Source organism: Pagrus major, chromosome 2 (genome assembly GCF_040436345.1).
Source record: "Pagrus major chromosome 2, Pma_NU_1.0".
In the NCBI taxonomy this organism is placed as follows: domain Eukaryota; kingdom Metazoa; phylum Chordata; class Actinopteri; order Spariformes; family Sparidae; genus Pagrus; species Pagrus major.
This window is the reverse complement of record NC_133216.1, coordinates 1,352,640-1,367,598: the sequence shown is the minus strand read 5'-3', so window position 1 is coordinate 1,367,598 and position 14,959 is coordinate 1,352,640. Positions and strand designations below refer to the sequence as shown.

Here is a 14,959-nt window from a genome sequence, read left to right as displayed (position 1 = left end):
TTTTCAGATTTCTGAAAGAAATACAATCATTTAATTACAAAATATTGAGTCTTAAATTAGCAAATTATGAGTTGTATCAACAGTTAATGCCCTTATTCTCTGTGGCTTTGGATAAAAGCATTCACAGATTAAATCTATAGTAATTTAATGTTGAAAAGAGACTTTGAAAAACAACTCTGTAACACTGAAGGTATTCAATTAATATAGACTAATTCTAAAGAATAACTTTAGTGTGTTTTTAGATTTGTTAATATCAACAGCCTGGTAGTTTATTTTACTTTATAATGTTTTCATCTTGGACTATTCACATATGCTTTATTTTATCTCTGTGGACTTTTGTTTTTATAGAAATTATCAAAGTAAGTGAACAATAAAATAGTTTTCCCGGTCAGGCGCTCTGCTCGGACAGCTATACCCACGCTGTGTGTGACGTGTAGGACCTCCTCCTCCAACACACAGCAGCAGTAATGGCGGACTACGACAGCTACGACGAGCGGGACCGGGCCTACGGGAGCTTCGGCGGCGGCAGAGGGTGAGTCTCCGCTCCGCACGGCAGCTCTGCCGTGTGGCTCAAACACAAACCCCCGCGGGACCGTCGCTGCGTTTCCCGCTGCTGTCCGCCACGAGCCTCGGTGCGGGGCGGCCGGGCCTCAGAGCTCGTCCCGCCCGGCGCCTGACGGGCCGGACGGGCAGGAGTGAGGGGAGGCCGCGGGGAGCAGCTGGGAAACACCGCGGTCCCCGAGCAGACAAGCTAACTGTTAGCAGGATGCTAGCGAGAGAAACGGACCCATGTGGCCGCGCAGCTCCGCAGTAAAAAACACGTAAACGCTGCTGACAGTGTTTGTAACAATGAGGCGGTCGCGGTGAGAGTTTGGACCGAGCGGGACCGGAGGCCGCAGCAGGTGGAGGTGGTGGCGGAGCTGCAGCTGCAGGCTGCCCGCATGGCTGCATCATGTGTCCGCAGCTGCAGATTCATCCACGTAGTTACCAAACATGAGGCTGGATATCGATTCTGACTATTGGGTATTGATTTGTTGTGATCCATATAGTGCGTGCAGGTACCAGGGCAGCGGTCCGGTCCGGTCTGTGTTTATTTACTGATGTCTGATAATGAAGCGAGGCGGCAGACAACATGTTTTCTGGTTGTGGAGGATGTGCAGCTGCTGGTGGAGGGATGAAGGTCCAGACTGCCGGAAAAGAGACGATGTGACTGATGAAGCAGAGTCAGAAGTTTAGTTTAAGGATCTGAAGTTGATTAACTATTAACATCCACCAGATCAATTAATCTGCCTGTATTGATTAATCCGGGGCTGGCCTGGTGCATTCAGCATCACAAACAGTGGTAATTGTTTTGTGATGTTTGTTGGTGTCCAATGTGACTTATTGATGATGATTTGTTGCTGATTGTTGATCTCTGATGTTCTGTTGATCGACTTATTGATTAAGCTGTAGGTCAGTACAGCTGTGATCGGCTGCTGTAACTTGTCATCCTGCGGCTGAAGCAGTGATCCCTCCTGTCCTCTCAGCCACTCTTGGTATGTTTTTTGCCAAATGTAAAGTGAAAGGCATTTATAATTTGTTCCATTCAGCATAAACTTAAACCACAGTTACAATAAAAAATAATAATGTCAAATTTTCCAACTGATATAATGTTAGCAAGGCTTTTATTATGTGACCTAATGGGCCTTTACTCCTCTCTGTTCATGTGTGTGAGCACTTTTTACATTTGTAAGATTTATACAGGATTATAACATCATATTTTGAATAGTTGTGATGAACAGATGCTGAAACTGAAGATAAATCTGCTGATTTTCTTAAAATAAATCCACTCATCACAACTCCCAGAGTCAAAGACGATTTGTTTTGTCCAAAATTAAAAGATATTGCAAAGAAGAAATCATCTCATCTGAGAAGCTGGACTGCTGAATGATTGATTATCCTAACAGACGTCAGTTATTAGTCTGATCATTGATCAATCAATCGAACTGAATAATTGTTTCAGTCTCGCAGTGAACAGAAACGACATCGTGTTGATCATCAGTTATCATTTTGAGGTCACATTCTCGTAAAGAAAATCATTAATCTAAGAATGAATGAACACTTATTCTGATTAAACTGAGATGGTTTTAAATTATTTACCTTCCAACATGAACGTTACATGAAACACGTTCACCGCTGTTTTAAAGAACGGAAACGTCTGAGATGAAATCAACCGTGACAAACTGTGATTCACTCTTTTACAGCGGCGTTTCAAGCTGACAGGATATAAAACCAATGATCTGTTGATCTTTACAAATCAATACTCCGTAAAAAAAAGTTTAAATCGGACAACAAAACAAAAGACAAATCAAATGGTGGATCTGGAGAATCGTGACACACCGACTCCTTTATGAGTCATGATGATATGATGATATTAACAGAAACTAGAGCAGATTAATAGATAATGAAATTCTGATTAAAACAGAAGTATTGATGAGCTTCCTGTGAATCTGATCTGATCGACTTCCAGTCCAGCAGAGGGCAGAAACTCTCCTGTTAGATCTGACCTGTAATCACACTGAAGACTTTGTTCTCTGCTGTGATTGAGAGAAGACGTTCACCTGTCGCAGGTATTACAGGTCTGACCGGACTGCTTTGTTTTTCCTGTGGCAGGAAGAATGATCGAGATGTGTCACTCACATTACAAACAACAAAATGTAGAAACACAATGACCCATTTCACAGTAATGTGCTGTGTGTGATATGAAGTCAGAGTATATAAAGATCTAATATTATGTTGTGTCTGGAGCTGCAGTGATTAATGAATCAAATCAATTGTCAACTATAATATTAATCCAGCTTGTTAATGTCAATGTTTTCTGGTTTCTTTCCTTCTTCTGTGACAGTAAACTTTGAGGATGAATAACTGATGGACATTATATATGTGACAGACTGACATCACACAGGACGACGCCTCTGAATTTAAAGGAAGAGTTCAACATTTAGGAAAATACTCTGAAGAACTTTCTTCATGTTGCTTCATCTGTGGTTGAAGTGATTTTATTGTATCTTGAGATCATGACTTTAATATTTTATTATCTCAAGATAAACAAGTCTTATTTACATGAAAAAACACAGGTTTGCTATCTTGAGATGACAAATCAATCAGGGCTGCAGGTAGTGATTATTTTAATCATCAGTTATTCTGCTGATGCTTTTGTTCTTCTATTTTCACCATCGACCCCCAAAATATAATTTTAACAATCTCAAAGTGAAAGAAAACCGTCCCAAACTCAAAATGTTGTTTTTTTTACTTCATCATCTATAATTGTTAGTTAAAAGTGTAAAAGTATTAGCATTTAAAGTACTTTTACCTCCAAAATGTACTCGGCTGAATAACTTCAGTACATTTATTTACTGTTGTTGTCACATTAACCTGCAGTTCACTGTCGAACGCTTCCTGTTCGTCTGAACAGAAACTCTGTCCTGCTGAATTCAGTTATGTTCGCTGTTAGCTCTGTTTGCTGTTAGCTCTGTTAGCTGTTAGCTCTGTTAGCTGTTAGCTCTGTTCGCTGTTAGCTCTGTTCGCTGTTAGCTCTGTTCGCTGTTAGCTCTGTTCGCTGTTAGCTCTGTTAGCTGTTAGCTCTGTTAGCTGCTTCAATTTTGATCTAGGAAATCAAAACCAGGATAGGTAATCATCCCAGTATTTTTTTCCCTCTCCACCCGCTTTGTACGCGCATCTGAAGAAAAACAAAGACATCACAGATGACACAGCTAGCTTAGCGTTGGCCTGCAGCTAGCTTAGCGTTAGCCTGCAACATCACTTCCAGACTCTTCTCGTGTGGTGAAGACGATCAGCTGACTGGTATCAGAGGAAACTCTGATAGCCTTGGACATGGTGTATTTTCTTCTTTTTCAGAGATCCTTTATTGATTAGTTTGTGAAGAGGGTTCACTCTGGTCTGAATTTCTATCTTTTATAGGTTATTGTTGAATCACTGAAGGCTGCTGTTTGTTGTTTTGTTTTTGTGAATGTTATTTGAACTCGTCTAATCGTAACCTGCAAGAAGATAAAGTCCACGTGTTGTTGTAAAAGAGAAGAGTTTGAATATGTAAACACAGCTGTCAGGAGATAAAACCAACAATCTTATTGATCTTTATTGATCCTGATGTGATCGTCACTAGTGCTGAAAAAATTGTTCAAGTCAAAAAAATTTGATCTTAAAATTGAAAGTCAGATGGTATCATGACGCCCCCTAATGTTAGCTGTAAGCTCCTTTAGCTGTTAGCTGCATTAGCCAACATGGGGTGTGTCCCCGTCGGTACAGAGTTTACTGCGTCCTGTCAGACGTTAGCGTGTCATATTTTCACAGGTCTCGTGCTGAGTAACCAGCCAGTGATGGTAACCATAGCGACAGCATGAGAAGACGCGCTCTGTTGTCGTCAGTGCTCGGTTCAGTTTCTCGTTTGCGGTGATTATACATATATAACCTGAGGTGTTCGAGATGAAGACATGTTTGTGTTACTGAGGTCGGCGATAAATAAGACGTTGCTGAGGCTGAGAATACGAACAGTCAATAACATGAAGACATTCAGCTCCAAATGTCAGAAATTCAAAGCTAAAGAACAGAATTGGAGTTCAGCTTTAGAGTTTTTCAAGGTCTTATGAATCTAAGAGATGTTTTATCTGAGTTTTTTTAAAGGAAATCCATGACATGGACTGGGAGGTCCGAGGTGAGCTGGTATTGAATGAGCTCGGTCTGAAATAGGATCAGAAGAAGAATAACTGACTGTACCTGTGATTTAGAAACTCAGAACAAACAAAATAATTACGTATGTCCAGAAACATCTCGTCAGAAAATCAGTCTACAAAAGTAACCTGACACTGGTCTGTACTCCATGTCCCATGATGCTCTCTGTCTGTCCCTCCGTCAGGCCCCGTGGAGGCGGCGGCGGCGGCTCCGGAGGCCCCAGGAAGCAGAAGGAGCTGCCGACAGAGCCTCCGTTCACGGCATTCGTGGGAAACCTGCCGTACAACACGGTGCAGGGAGACATCGACATCATCTTCAAAGAGCTCAACATCCGCAACATCCGATTGGTCAGAGACAAAGAGTCAGACAAGTTCAAAGGTCAGAGCATTTCACCGTCTGTCAGTCTGATCTGTTGGCAGAGAGCACGAGTGTGATACAATTCATGATGAATGTAAATGATCATTTTTGCATCCCAGTTTTTATTTTCACTGAAACAAAGTCCTGAAGATGTGACATTTGTTGGAGTTGGCACAGAACAACTTGTGGGTCAGGACGTCTCTGATGTCTACAGCTCTACAGAACTTCATTGTCGTCAAAAGATCTGCAGCGTCTGAGATTTCAATTCTGAACTTTTGATAATATTCAGATGGACTGTGCCGCCCTGCTCCGGTCCATTTATTAAGAGTTGTTTGGTGCAGAGACGGATGTTATGGAGTGGATCCGGTATCCGTCAGAGGAGACTGATCCGTGTTAAATAATTCATCTGTCACAGTACGAACATCAGTGATATTATAACATTCAGTGACTGACGGGTTCACAAACACCTGATAGTTTCACATCATCCTCACACGTCACAGCAGCTACAACAGTCACTGTCCATTCACACTTAGACGTGTTTTCATTGTAAGCTCCTGAAGTCAGCTGGTCCTGCTGGTCCTGCTCCTCCTGCTGCTCCTGCTCTTCCTGCTCTTCCTGCTGCTGCTCCTGCTCTTCCTGCTCCTCCTGCTCCTCCTCCTGCTCCTCCTGCTCTTCCTGCTCCTCCTGCTGCTCCTGCTGCTCCTGCTCTTCCTGCTGCTCCTGCTGCTCCTGCTCTTCCTGCTCTTCCTCCTGCTCCTCCTGCTCCTCCTCCTGCTCCTCCTGCTCTTCCTGCTCCTCCTGCTCCTCCTGCTCCTCCTGCTCTTCCTGCTCCTCCTGCTCCTCCTGCTCCTCCTGCTCTTCCTGCTCTTCCTGCTCCTCCTGCTCCTCCTGCTCCTCCTGCTGCTGCTCCTGCTCTTCCTGCTCCTCCTGCTCCTCCTCCTGCTCCTCCTGCTCTTCCTGCTCCTCCTGCTCCTCCTCCTGCTCTTCCTGCTCCTCCTGCTCCTCCTGCTGCTGCTCCTGCTCTTCCTGCTCCTCCTGCTCCTCCTCCTGCTCCTCCTCCTGCTCCTCCTCCTGCTCCTCCTGCTCTTCCTGCTCTTCCTGCTCCTCCTCCTGCTCCTCCTGCTCTTCCTGCTCCTCCTGCTCCTCCTGCTCTTCCTGCTCCTCCTGCTCCTCCTGCTCCTCCTGCTCCTCCTGCTCCTCCTGCTGCTGCTCCTGCTCTTCCTGCTCCTCCTGCTCCTCCTCCTGCTCCTCCTGCTCTTCCTGCTCCTCCTGCTCCTCCTCCTGCTCTTCCTGCTCCTCCTGCTCCTCCTGCTGCTGCTCCTGCTCTTCCTGCTCCTCCTGCTCCTCCTCCTGCTCCTCCTCCTGCTCCTCCTCCTGCTCCTCCTGCTCTTCCTGCTCTTCCTGCTCCTCCTCCTGCTCCTCCTGCTCTTCCTGCTCCTCCTGCTCCTCCTGCTCTTCCTGCTCCTCCTGCTCCTCCTGCTCCTCCTGCTCTTCCTGCTCTTCCTGCTCCTCCTGCTCCTCCTGCTCTTCCTGCTCTTCCTGCTCCTCCTGCTCCTCCTGCTCCTCACATGTGGCTGTTTTCAGGCTGCTCCTTTGAAACCAATCAGAGGAACGAATGTTCATCCTGGATGAAGTTATTACTTTATGACCTGTTCTGACATTAAAGCAAAAATGAGTAGAGGAACAGCCTTCATGTGACCATGTGATCGTGTGATCGTGTGATCGTGTGATCATGTGATCATGTGTTGGCAGGTACACGAGGACGGTGAGTTAGAAATCCTCAAAAGGTTAAAGGAGCAGTCTGTAGGTTAAAGGAGCAGTCTGTGGTTTAAAGGAGCAGTCTGTAGTTTAAAGGAGCGGTCTGTAGTTTAAAGGAGCGGTCTGTAGGTTAAAGGAGCAGTCTGTAGGTTAAAGGAGCAGTCTGTAGGTTAAAGGAGCAGTCTGTAGGTTAAAGGAGCAGTCTGTAGTTTAAAGGAGCAGTCTGTAGTTTAAAGGAGCGGTCTGTAGGTTAAAGGAGCAGTCTGTAGTTTAAAGGAGCAGTCTGTAGGTTAAAGGAGCAGTCTGTAGGTTAAAGGAGCAGTCTGTAGTTTAAAGGAGCAGTCTGTAGGTTAAAGGAGCAGTCTGTAGGTTAAAGGAGCAGTCTGTAGGTTAAAGGAGCAGTCTGTAGTTTAAAGGAGCAGTCTGTGGTTTAAAGGAGCAGTCTGTAGATTAAAGGAGCAGTCTGTAGATTAAAAGAGCAGTCTGTGGTTTAAAAGAGCAGTCTGTAGGTTAAAGGAGCAGTCTGTAGATTAAAAGAGCAGTCTGTGGTTTAAAGGGGCAGTCTGTAGTTTAAAGGAGCAGGCTGTAGATTAAAGGAGCAGTCTGTGGATTAAAGGAGCAGTCTGTGGATTAAAGGAGCAGTCTGTGGTTTAAAGGAGCAGTCTGTAGTTTAAAGGAGCAGTCTGTAGGTTAAAGGAGCAGTCTGTAGTTTAAAGGAGCAGTCTGTGGTTTAAAGGAGCAGTCTGTAGGTTAAAGGAGCAGCCTGTAGTTTAAAGGAGCAGTCTGTGGTTTAAAGGAGCAGTCTGTAGGTTAAAGGAGCAGTCTGTAGGTTAAAGGAGCAGCCTGTAGTTTAAAGGAGCAGTCTGTAGGTTAAAGGAGCAGTCTGTGGTTTAAAGGAGCAGTCTGTAGTTTAAAGGAGCAGTCTGTAGTTTAAAGGAGCAGTCTGTAGGTTAAAGGAGCAGTCTGTAGGTTAAAGGAGCAGTCTGTAGTTTAGGTGAAGAAATGTTAAAGAGAAGAGAAATATCTTCATTGGCTGCAAAACAAACTGAATAAACAAACTGACCTTAAAGGACAACACAATTTATACTGTTTTGCTTTGTTTATATGTGGCGGACCCTGCCACCTTTCTAGCTTCAAACAGTGTTCTGGGACCTTATTTTCTCTGAGAACAGCTGGTTTATTCATTGATGGAAACAGTTTGTATTATTACCTCATTAATGTTGTGAATATTAAAATTCTGACTTTGAATTTCTTCTCCAAAACTACGAAGTGCTCCTTTAAACTGATGACCACAAACCTGATGTATCATAACATCACACTGTTATCTGTCACAATAATCACGAGCTGATCTTTTTTTTGTTTTCCAGGCTGTGCAGCTCTGTCTGAAAGTCCTTCAGCTATGACGACACTTCCATATATCGGGACTCGTGATAATACGCCTCAGTATCGTGAAGTAAACCCGGTTCTGACTGTTTCTCCTGTGTTTGCGTCTCTTTCAGGTTTTTGTTATGTTGAGTTTGAAGATGTGGAGTCTTTAAAAGAAGCTTTGACGTACGACGGTGCTGTGAGTATCTGTTTTTATTCTCCATCGAGAGAAAAGTGTGAGGAGGTCGAAGCTGCAGCTACATGCAGCGTAAAGAACGACTGATGAAGACCACGAGCTGAAACGTACGGAAGCCCTGAGGGACAGACAACAACAACAACAACAACAGCAACAACAACATTATTCCACCAGATCACAACTCATAAACACAGGAGAGAAAACAGCTCAGATCAGATCACCAGAAAAAAAAAAACATTCCCACTTGTCCCTCAGGGCTTCCGTAGAAACGTGTCGGTCTCATAATAACGTTCGACCTCTTCAGACTTTATTCTTCAGTTTCACAGGAAATCATTTACACTCACACTGATAAATGAAAAGTAACCAATCAGATGTCTGAGTGGTTCAAGGCTAACGTGACCTCTGACCCCTGCAGTTGCTAGATCAAAGGTACCTGAAGGTGGACATCGCAGAGGGACGAAGGCAAGAACGAGGAGGAGGAGGAAGAGGCTTCGGCTTCGGGAAAGACGACGCTAGAGGTACGAACAGGAAGTAGATCTCTAACCTGGTGTGTAGATGTGTGTGTGTGTTTGTGTGTGTGTGTAGACCCTAACAGCTGTGTGTTTTAGTGTCACTGATCTTCTTTCTCCTCCAAGTCTGAAACTAAACCTGCTCGATCTCTAAAAGTGAATGTTGAGCTGCTGAAACTGTCTTAATGTTTTTTTTTTTAATATGATCAAGATTTTTGATTGTGCTGACGGACACAATTTTGGTGGAGAAATCAATATTCAGACTGCAGAGACTGATATGATTTCTTCACTTCAGTCCGTTTTTAACTCTTACAGGTGTTTAAAGGAACAGTTCACCCTAAAAGTAAAATCAGTCATCAGAGTCATCATCTCCTCCTGATGATATAAAGTCAGCTGAAGTCTCGTAGTCCACAGAACATTTCTGGAGCTTCACAGTAAAACAGAGTTGCAGCATTCTGCTGAACAGCTGAAGCAGCTGGAGATGATTTACAATGAAAAACAACCAAAACTACATTAAAACTCAGCAGAATCAGCTGTTAGCACTTCCTGTTAGCAGTGAACCTGTGGATGTACAGACAACTTTGTACAGACGACATTTGATGTTTTTCTGGTTGTTTTGTGGACTACGAAACTTCACCTGACTTTCATCAACATGGAGATGACGACTGGATTTCACTGTTTGACTGAACTTTTCCTTTAAAAATTCTCAAATTGAACTTGATTCCAAACCAGAGCTTTGACTCGGAGGAGGACTCTTCGCTCTTTTATCTTTCACACTTCATCCTCTCGCCATCTCATCATCACACCCACAGCCCTCCCTTTTCCTCTGACAGACAGACAGACAGACAGACAGTAAATTAAATAAACTGATAATAAGAATTCACCTCCTTCAGTCAGCAGCTTCTCTCTAACATCTCCTCTCTGATTGGCTAATGGACGACTAACAAGCTCCGCCTCTTCAGTGCTGTGCTTCCTACTCCTTCCAGAAGGAGGTACTGCCCACACCCCTTCTCTGTTTCCTCTCCTCTCTCCTTCCCTTGTCTCCTTCCCTTGTCTCCTCCCCTTGTCTCCTCCTGTCCGTGTTAAACTCCCCCTGTCCTCTGCAGGACGAGGAGGTTCTCGCGGAGCTCCCCGAGGAGGCGGAGGAGGAGGACGCGAGTTCCGTGACGACTTCGACCAGCAAGGAGGAGGTGCGAGCACAGAGTTCAGCAGCTCAGGTTGGACAGCAGCAAATCCCAGTCGACCAATCAGACCACTGCTGGGCTCAACCAGTCGGAGGGCAGGGCAGAGCCTCCGGTTGTTTTTCTGCCCCTCACAATTCACATTTAATAACCACGATGCAAAACTCGATAAGTGTCCACACGGTGGCGCTACTGTTTGTTTTAGATTTGGTCAGGAGGCAAAAAAGTTCTTTCCAAGCCCGCAGGAAGAGCGCCGGGCTTTGAAGCCAGTTTTGGTTGTGGCCATGCTGTGATTACATCATCACGCGATGCTCTGCGGCCCAGAAAAACTTTTTACCATACACACAGAATTTTAATAGCAAAGAACTGTTATGCTAAGCTAAGCTACACCAAACCCAACTCACTGAACTAAACTAAGCAAGTGATCAGGCACTGTTGACCTTTGACCCCCATAGCCCGGCTCCACCCTCTGGAGTTCCTGGACCTTCCCCTGTTTTTCCCCCATCATGCCTTTCACTTCGACCATCTCATGCTCATTGGTCACGTTACTGGTTCCAGACGCTGCAGAACACCTGAGGGCGTCCGTCTGCTCACTCACCTGTCTGTCTGTCCACCTGTCTGTCTCTGCAGGCTTTAGAGATGATGACTACATGGGAGGGCGGAGTCGAGGCGGCGGTGCCGGTGGCAGTCGCCCCGGTGATAGAAGGGGTGGAGGTGGAGCTGGAGGTGGAGGTGCAGGAGCAGGTCGCTTCAGAGACGGACCCCCCCGCGGAGGAGCGACAGACTTCCGGGAACCGTCTGAAGGTGAGACCACTTCCTGTCTGTTCGTCAGAGTTTTAGACTTTTATTCATGTTTGTTAGTAAATCTTCTGGTTTAGTTGTCTTTGATCCGCTTCAGTAAGAACCGACTTCTCTTGTTTGTTTGTTTGTTTGTTTGTTTGTTTGTGTGTTTACAGAGGAGCGTGCAGCGCGGCCCCGGCTGCAGCTGAAGCCTCGGACCGTCTCTGAGCCGCTCAACCAGGTCGCCAACCCGAACTCTGCCATCTTCGGCGGAGCCAAGCCGCGAGAGGAGGTGATCCCCAAGGATAAAAATTAAGAGACTGAAGGCCATCAGGGCCGGGGGGAGGGTGGGAGGGAGGGAGGGAGGGAGGGAGGGGTGACGAGAGTGAACAGATAGAGAACTTTAACAAGGAAATACAGAAACGCCAATGGGATGAGTTTAAACGCCACAGTTAGCATTCCTTCCTGACAGACAGACAGCGAGCGAGCGGACGCCGCCCTCCTCTTCTTCCTCTTCTTCTTCTTCTGCTTCGTCTTCTTGTTCTCTTTCCTGTTTGAGTTCAGTTTGAGCAGAATATTTATTCTTAGTCGGAATAAAGATGAAACACACTCTGACACACTGACGAAAATAAACCTGTAAACACAAACACAACGAGCAGCTTGTGAATGCATGTCCAAACGTTGGGTTTCTCTGCCCCGCCCCCCTCACCTCCACCTCCGCTTACTGTGATGTCATACCTGCTTCGTCCCCGTAGCCCCGCCCCCTCCCCCCCTCGGCCGGCGTGTCGAAGGTCACCCGCCATTTACTCTCCGACAGAACGAAGCCCAGAGGTGACACCTGTAAAGTCATTTTTTTGTATTTTGTAGTTGTTCAGCTGCAGCCACGCCCCCTCATCCTGATTGGTTGAGTCAAAGATAAACTTTTGTCTTTCTTTGTTTGCTGTCGCTCGTGGCCGTGGTGACTCGTCAATTAAGATTTTTCAGCTTTGATCGAAGTATGGACACATTTTTGTCCTTCTCGTGTTTGTTTTGATCTGCTGGTCGTTGCGGGTGGGCGGGGTTTAATCTGTCAGGACAGACTTCTGGCCCTCGACCAGCTCCGCCCACACAGGTACCTGCAGCTCCGCCCACACAGGTACCTGCGCCTGATAGAAACGTTTTTTTTAGACAAAAAGAAAGCAGACGCCTGAAGCTGATAGATTAGAGTGATGGTCCTCTGTTCCCATGATGCACTGCTGGTAGGACGACCTGTTCAGGTGACGCCTCTGTAGAGTGGAGGGCTGAGAAGCCGGGAAGAACAGGTGTTGCGTTCACTGTCTGCGGGATTATCCTCATTTGGCTTTCCCTAAAACTGTCACTTTAATGCTGCATTCAGGAAAAAACGGTTTCCTCACAGAAAACTGACTGCAGGACATGAATTCATTAAATTTCTGATAATTACCAAAACAAACGATGATGCTGAAGTTTGTTTACCAAAGCGTGCTATAAAACACTCATGGACACTGATGCTTGGTGGTTTTTTCTGTCCCACACACCCTGAACGCAGCGAGGGGCGTGTCCTAAACACAGCTCCTCTGAAGAGTAATCTGAGACGACGACACGTTTTCACAGAGACAAACCTGTCGCGTCCAATCAGATTTAAGAGTGAGACGTCCACACTGAACACAGGTCGTCAGTAAAACAAAGATGGCTGATCCACTGAAAACTTCACCTGAACTGGACGAAAGGATTCAGAAAACAAGAGTCTCTCTGTTCTTTCTCTTTCATTCACGTCTTTTCTTTCCTCTCACTTGTTTCTTATTGACTCTCCCTCGACTACAAAACCTCTTTTGTTTTTTATCCATTTTTCTACATGATTTAAATGTAATACTCGTCTGAACAGATGGTGGCGCCAACACACACCTTTCATTAACAAGAGAGAAGAGGTTTTAAAGCCCAACAGCTCCCGGAGCGACACGACAAAATGGGAAGTGAAATAAGAGAAGAAGACAGAAGTGTCTGGTCCTTCCTGCTTCCTCTTTTTTGATATTCTCTCTTTTTTTATTATTCTTCAGTCCATTTTTCATCTCTCTCTCTCTCTCTCTCTCTCTCTCTCTCTCTCTCTCTCTCTCTCTCACTCTGTCCATCCAGCCACATTTTCATCAACGACAGAAAAAGTGAGAAACCGACAGAACGAACATTCACGGAGGGAAGGAATGAAAGAGGGGAAGAAATAATGGAAGGAGGGGAAATGAAAGAAGAGACGAAGGGAACATTTTAAAAAGCGAGGATTGAGAAGAGACAGGGCGGCAGAATGTATTTCTTCCCTGTCATGCTTAATTTTTATTTTCTCCCTTCCTTTTTTCTTCATCTCCTTCTGATCTCGACCTCTTCCCTTCTTCCATCTGTCTTTGATTGCAGTCCTGATTCATTTAACTCAGCAGCCACATACTCCTGACCAGACGGCGGCGCTAACACGTTGTGTCCCCAACAGAAAAGAAGAAATTGAAAAGGTTTTTTTTTCTTTTTGTGCTGTCTTGTCATTTCAGTTCACGTAGAAGCCGACTGCCACCTTTTTGTAAAAATTGATTAAAAAGAACAAAACAAGTTTTGAATGAATCTGCAAAAGTCCAAAATTCTTCTTCGTACAGTGAATCTCTCATTTGTGTTTGTGGTTTAAACTGTAATCTTTGCTTAATTTGTGGCACAGTGAAGCCGGTCCAGGTGAATGTTTTCAGGTCTCTGTGTGGATCAGAATCAGGATCAGGATCGGTTCTGTAGCGGATCAGGCAGAAGCTTCGGTGTGCGTCGCTTTGAGAACGAACAGTTTTATTTGCTTTACTGTACTATAGAATAAAAACGGCTCTTTTAACTTCTTTCTTCTTTTTGTTCATTTTGTTTCCTTCACTGTTTATGGCAATAAAACTACCATCACCTTCATCTTCATCACACCAGAACCAGAATGTGTTTGATTTCAGGGTGGGGGGGGTCGGTTCCTCGTTTTTATTTTTTCTTCCAAATGAAAGGAGAATAAAGAATAAAGCTCGTTCTGTTCTGCTTCTCTTTATTTCTCTCGTGCTTTACTCTTTATATTAAAGTAACTATCTTTAAGTTACTGTAACTGACTGAATATAACTCAACATTCATCGTGTAGATAACGACTGTGTGTCCAAAACTCCTGAGTAAAAGTAAAGACTGTTAAATATTACCTTGGTAGTCACCTGTATGAACAGTACTCGAGTAAAAGTCTTAAAGTATCTGATATTAAATTTACTTAATTATCAAAAGTAAATGATATTTATGTATAAACTGGATCAACTGATTATTAGAATCATGTTTTTATCTGACTGCAGATAAATTAAAAATGTGCTGTGATGCAGGATGTAATCTGTAAAGTAACGAGTAACTAAAACATGTAGTGGAGTAAAAAAGTACAATATTTGTCTCCAAAATGTGAAGTGGAAGAATAAAGTAGCAGAAAATGTAAAATACTTTAGTAAGTTGCATTTATATACAATACTTGAGTAGAAGTACTTAGTTACATTCCATCAGTAGAAAACCGTAAACATAAAACTCAACAGACTCATATAGTTACTTTTACAAAGTGTGACTTTAAAGTACTTTTCCTAATTTAAAACATACTCTATTAAATGTAATACTAAAAGTAAAATATGTCATATTTACAAATATTTGATTACAAAACACTTACTGGAAAGTAACTAAGTACATTAACTCAAGTACTGTACCAGCAAAAGTTCAAGGTGCTTTACTTATTTAGTACTAGTATCATATAGTAATATATTTCTTCCTCAAGATATCTCTTCACCTCAGAGGGAAATATTCTACTTTTTACTCCACTACATTTGTCTGACAGCTTTAGTTACTAGTTACTTTTCAGATTACCTTCCTGTCCAGTGAAAACCAAACGTATGTCTGGATGTGCTGATGTTGAATCTTTGTGATAACTGTTGTAAAAAGTACTCAAAAGTCATACTTGTGCTTGAGTAAAAGTCTAAAAGTATCAGATATAAATGTACTTAAGTATCTTAAGTACAAGTAAAAGTAATTGATATATTTACATACTCTATTTGACAACTGATTAATTA

At 44.0% G+C, this 14,959-nt stretch overlaps 1 protein-coding gene across 2 annotated transcripts; it reads left to right on the top strand.

The window, feature by feature from the left end:
- Positions 1-444: 444 nt before the first annotated feature.
- eif4h (eukaryotic translation initiation factor 4h) lies at positions 445-13,900 on the top strand. 2 transcript variants are annotated; one of them, XM_073483526.1, is made up of 8 exons: positions 445-532; positions 4,913-5,106; positions 8,343-8,407; positions 8,820-8,922; positions 10,020-10,103; positions 10,725-10,898; positions 11,051-11,166; positions 13,275-13,900. In XM_073483526.1, exons 1-8 carry the CDS (start codon positions 468-470, stop codon positions 13,278-13,280), a joined length of 807 nt encoding a protein of 268 aa, XP_073339627.1. In that variant the 5' UTR covers positions 445-467; the 3' UTR covers positions 13,281-13,900. The 2 variants fall into 2 exon arrangements, with proteins under 2 accessions (XP_073339627.1, XP_073339618.1); XM_073483517.1 differs by having other exon boundaries at positions 447-532; positions 10,020-10,130.
- The last annotated feature ends 1,059 nt before the right edge of the window (positions 13,901-14,959 follow it).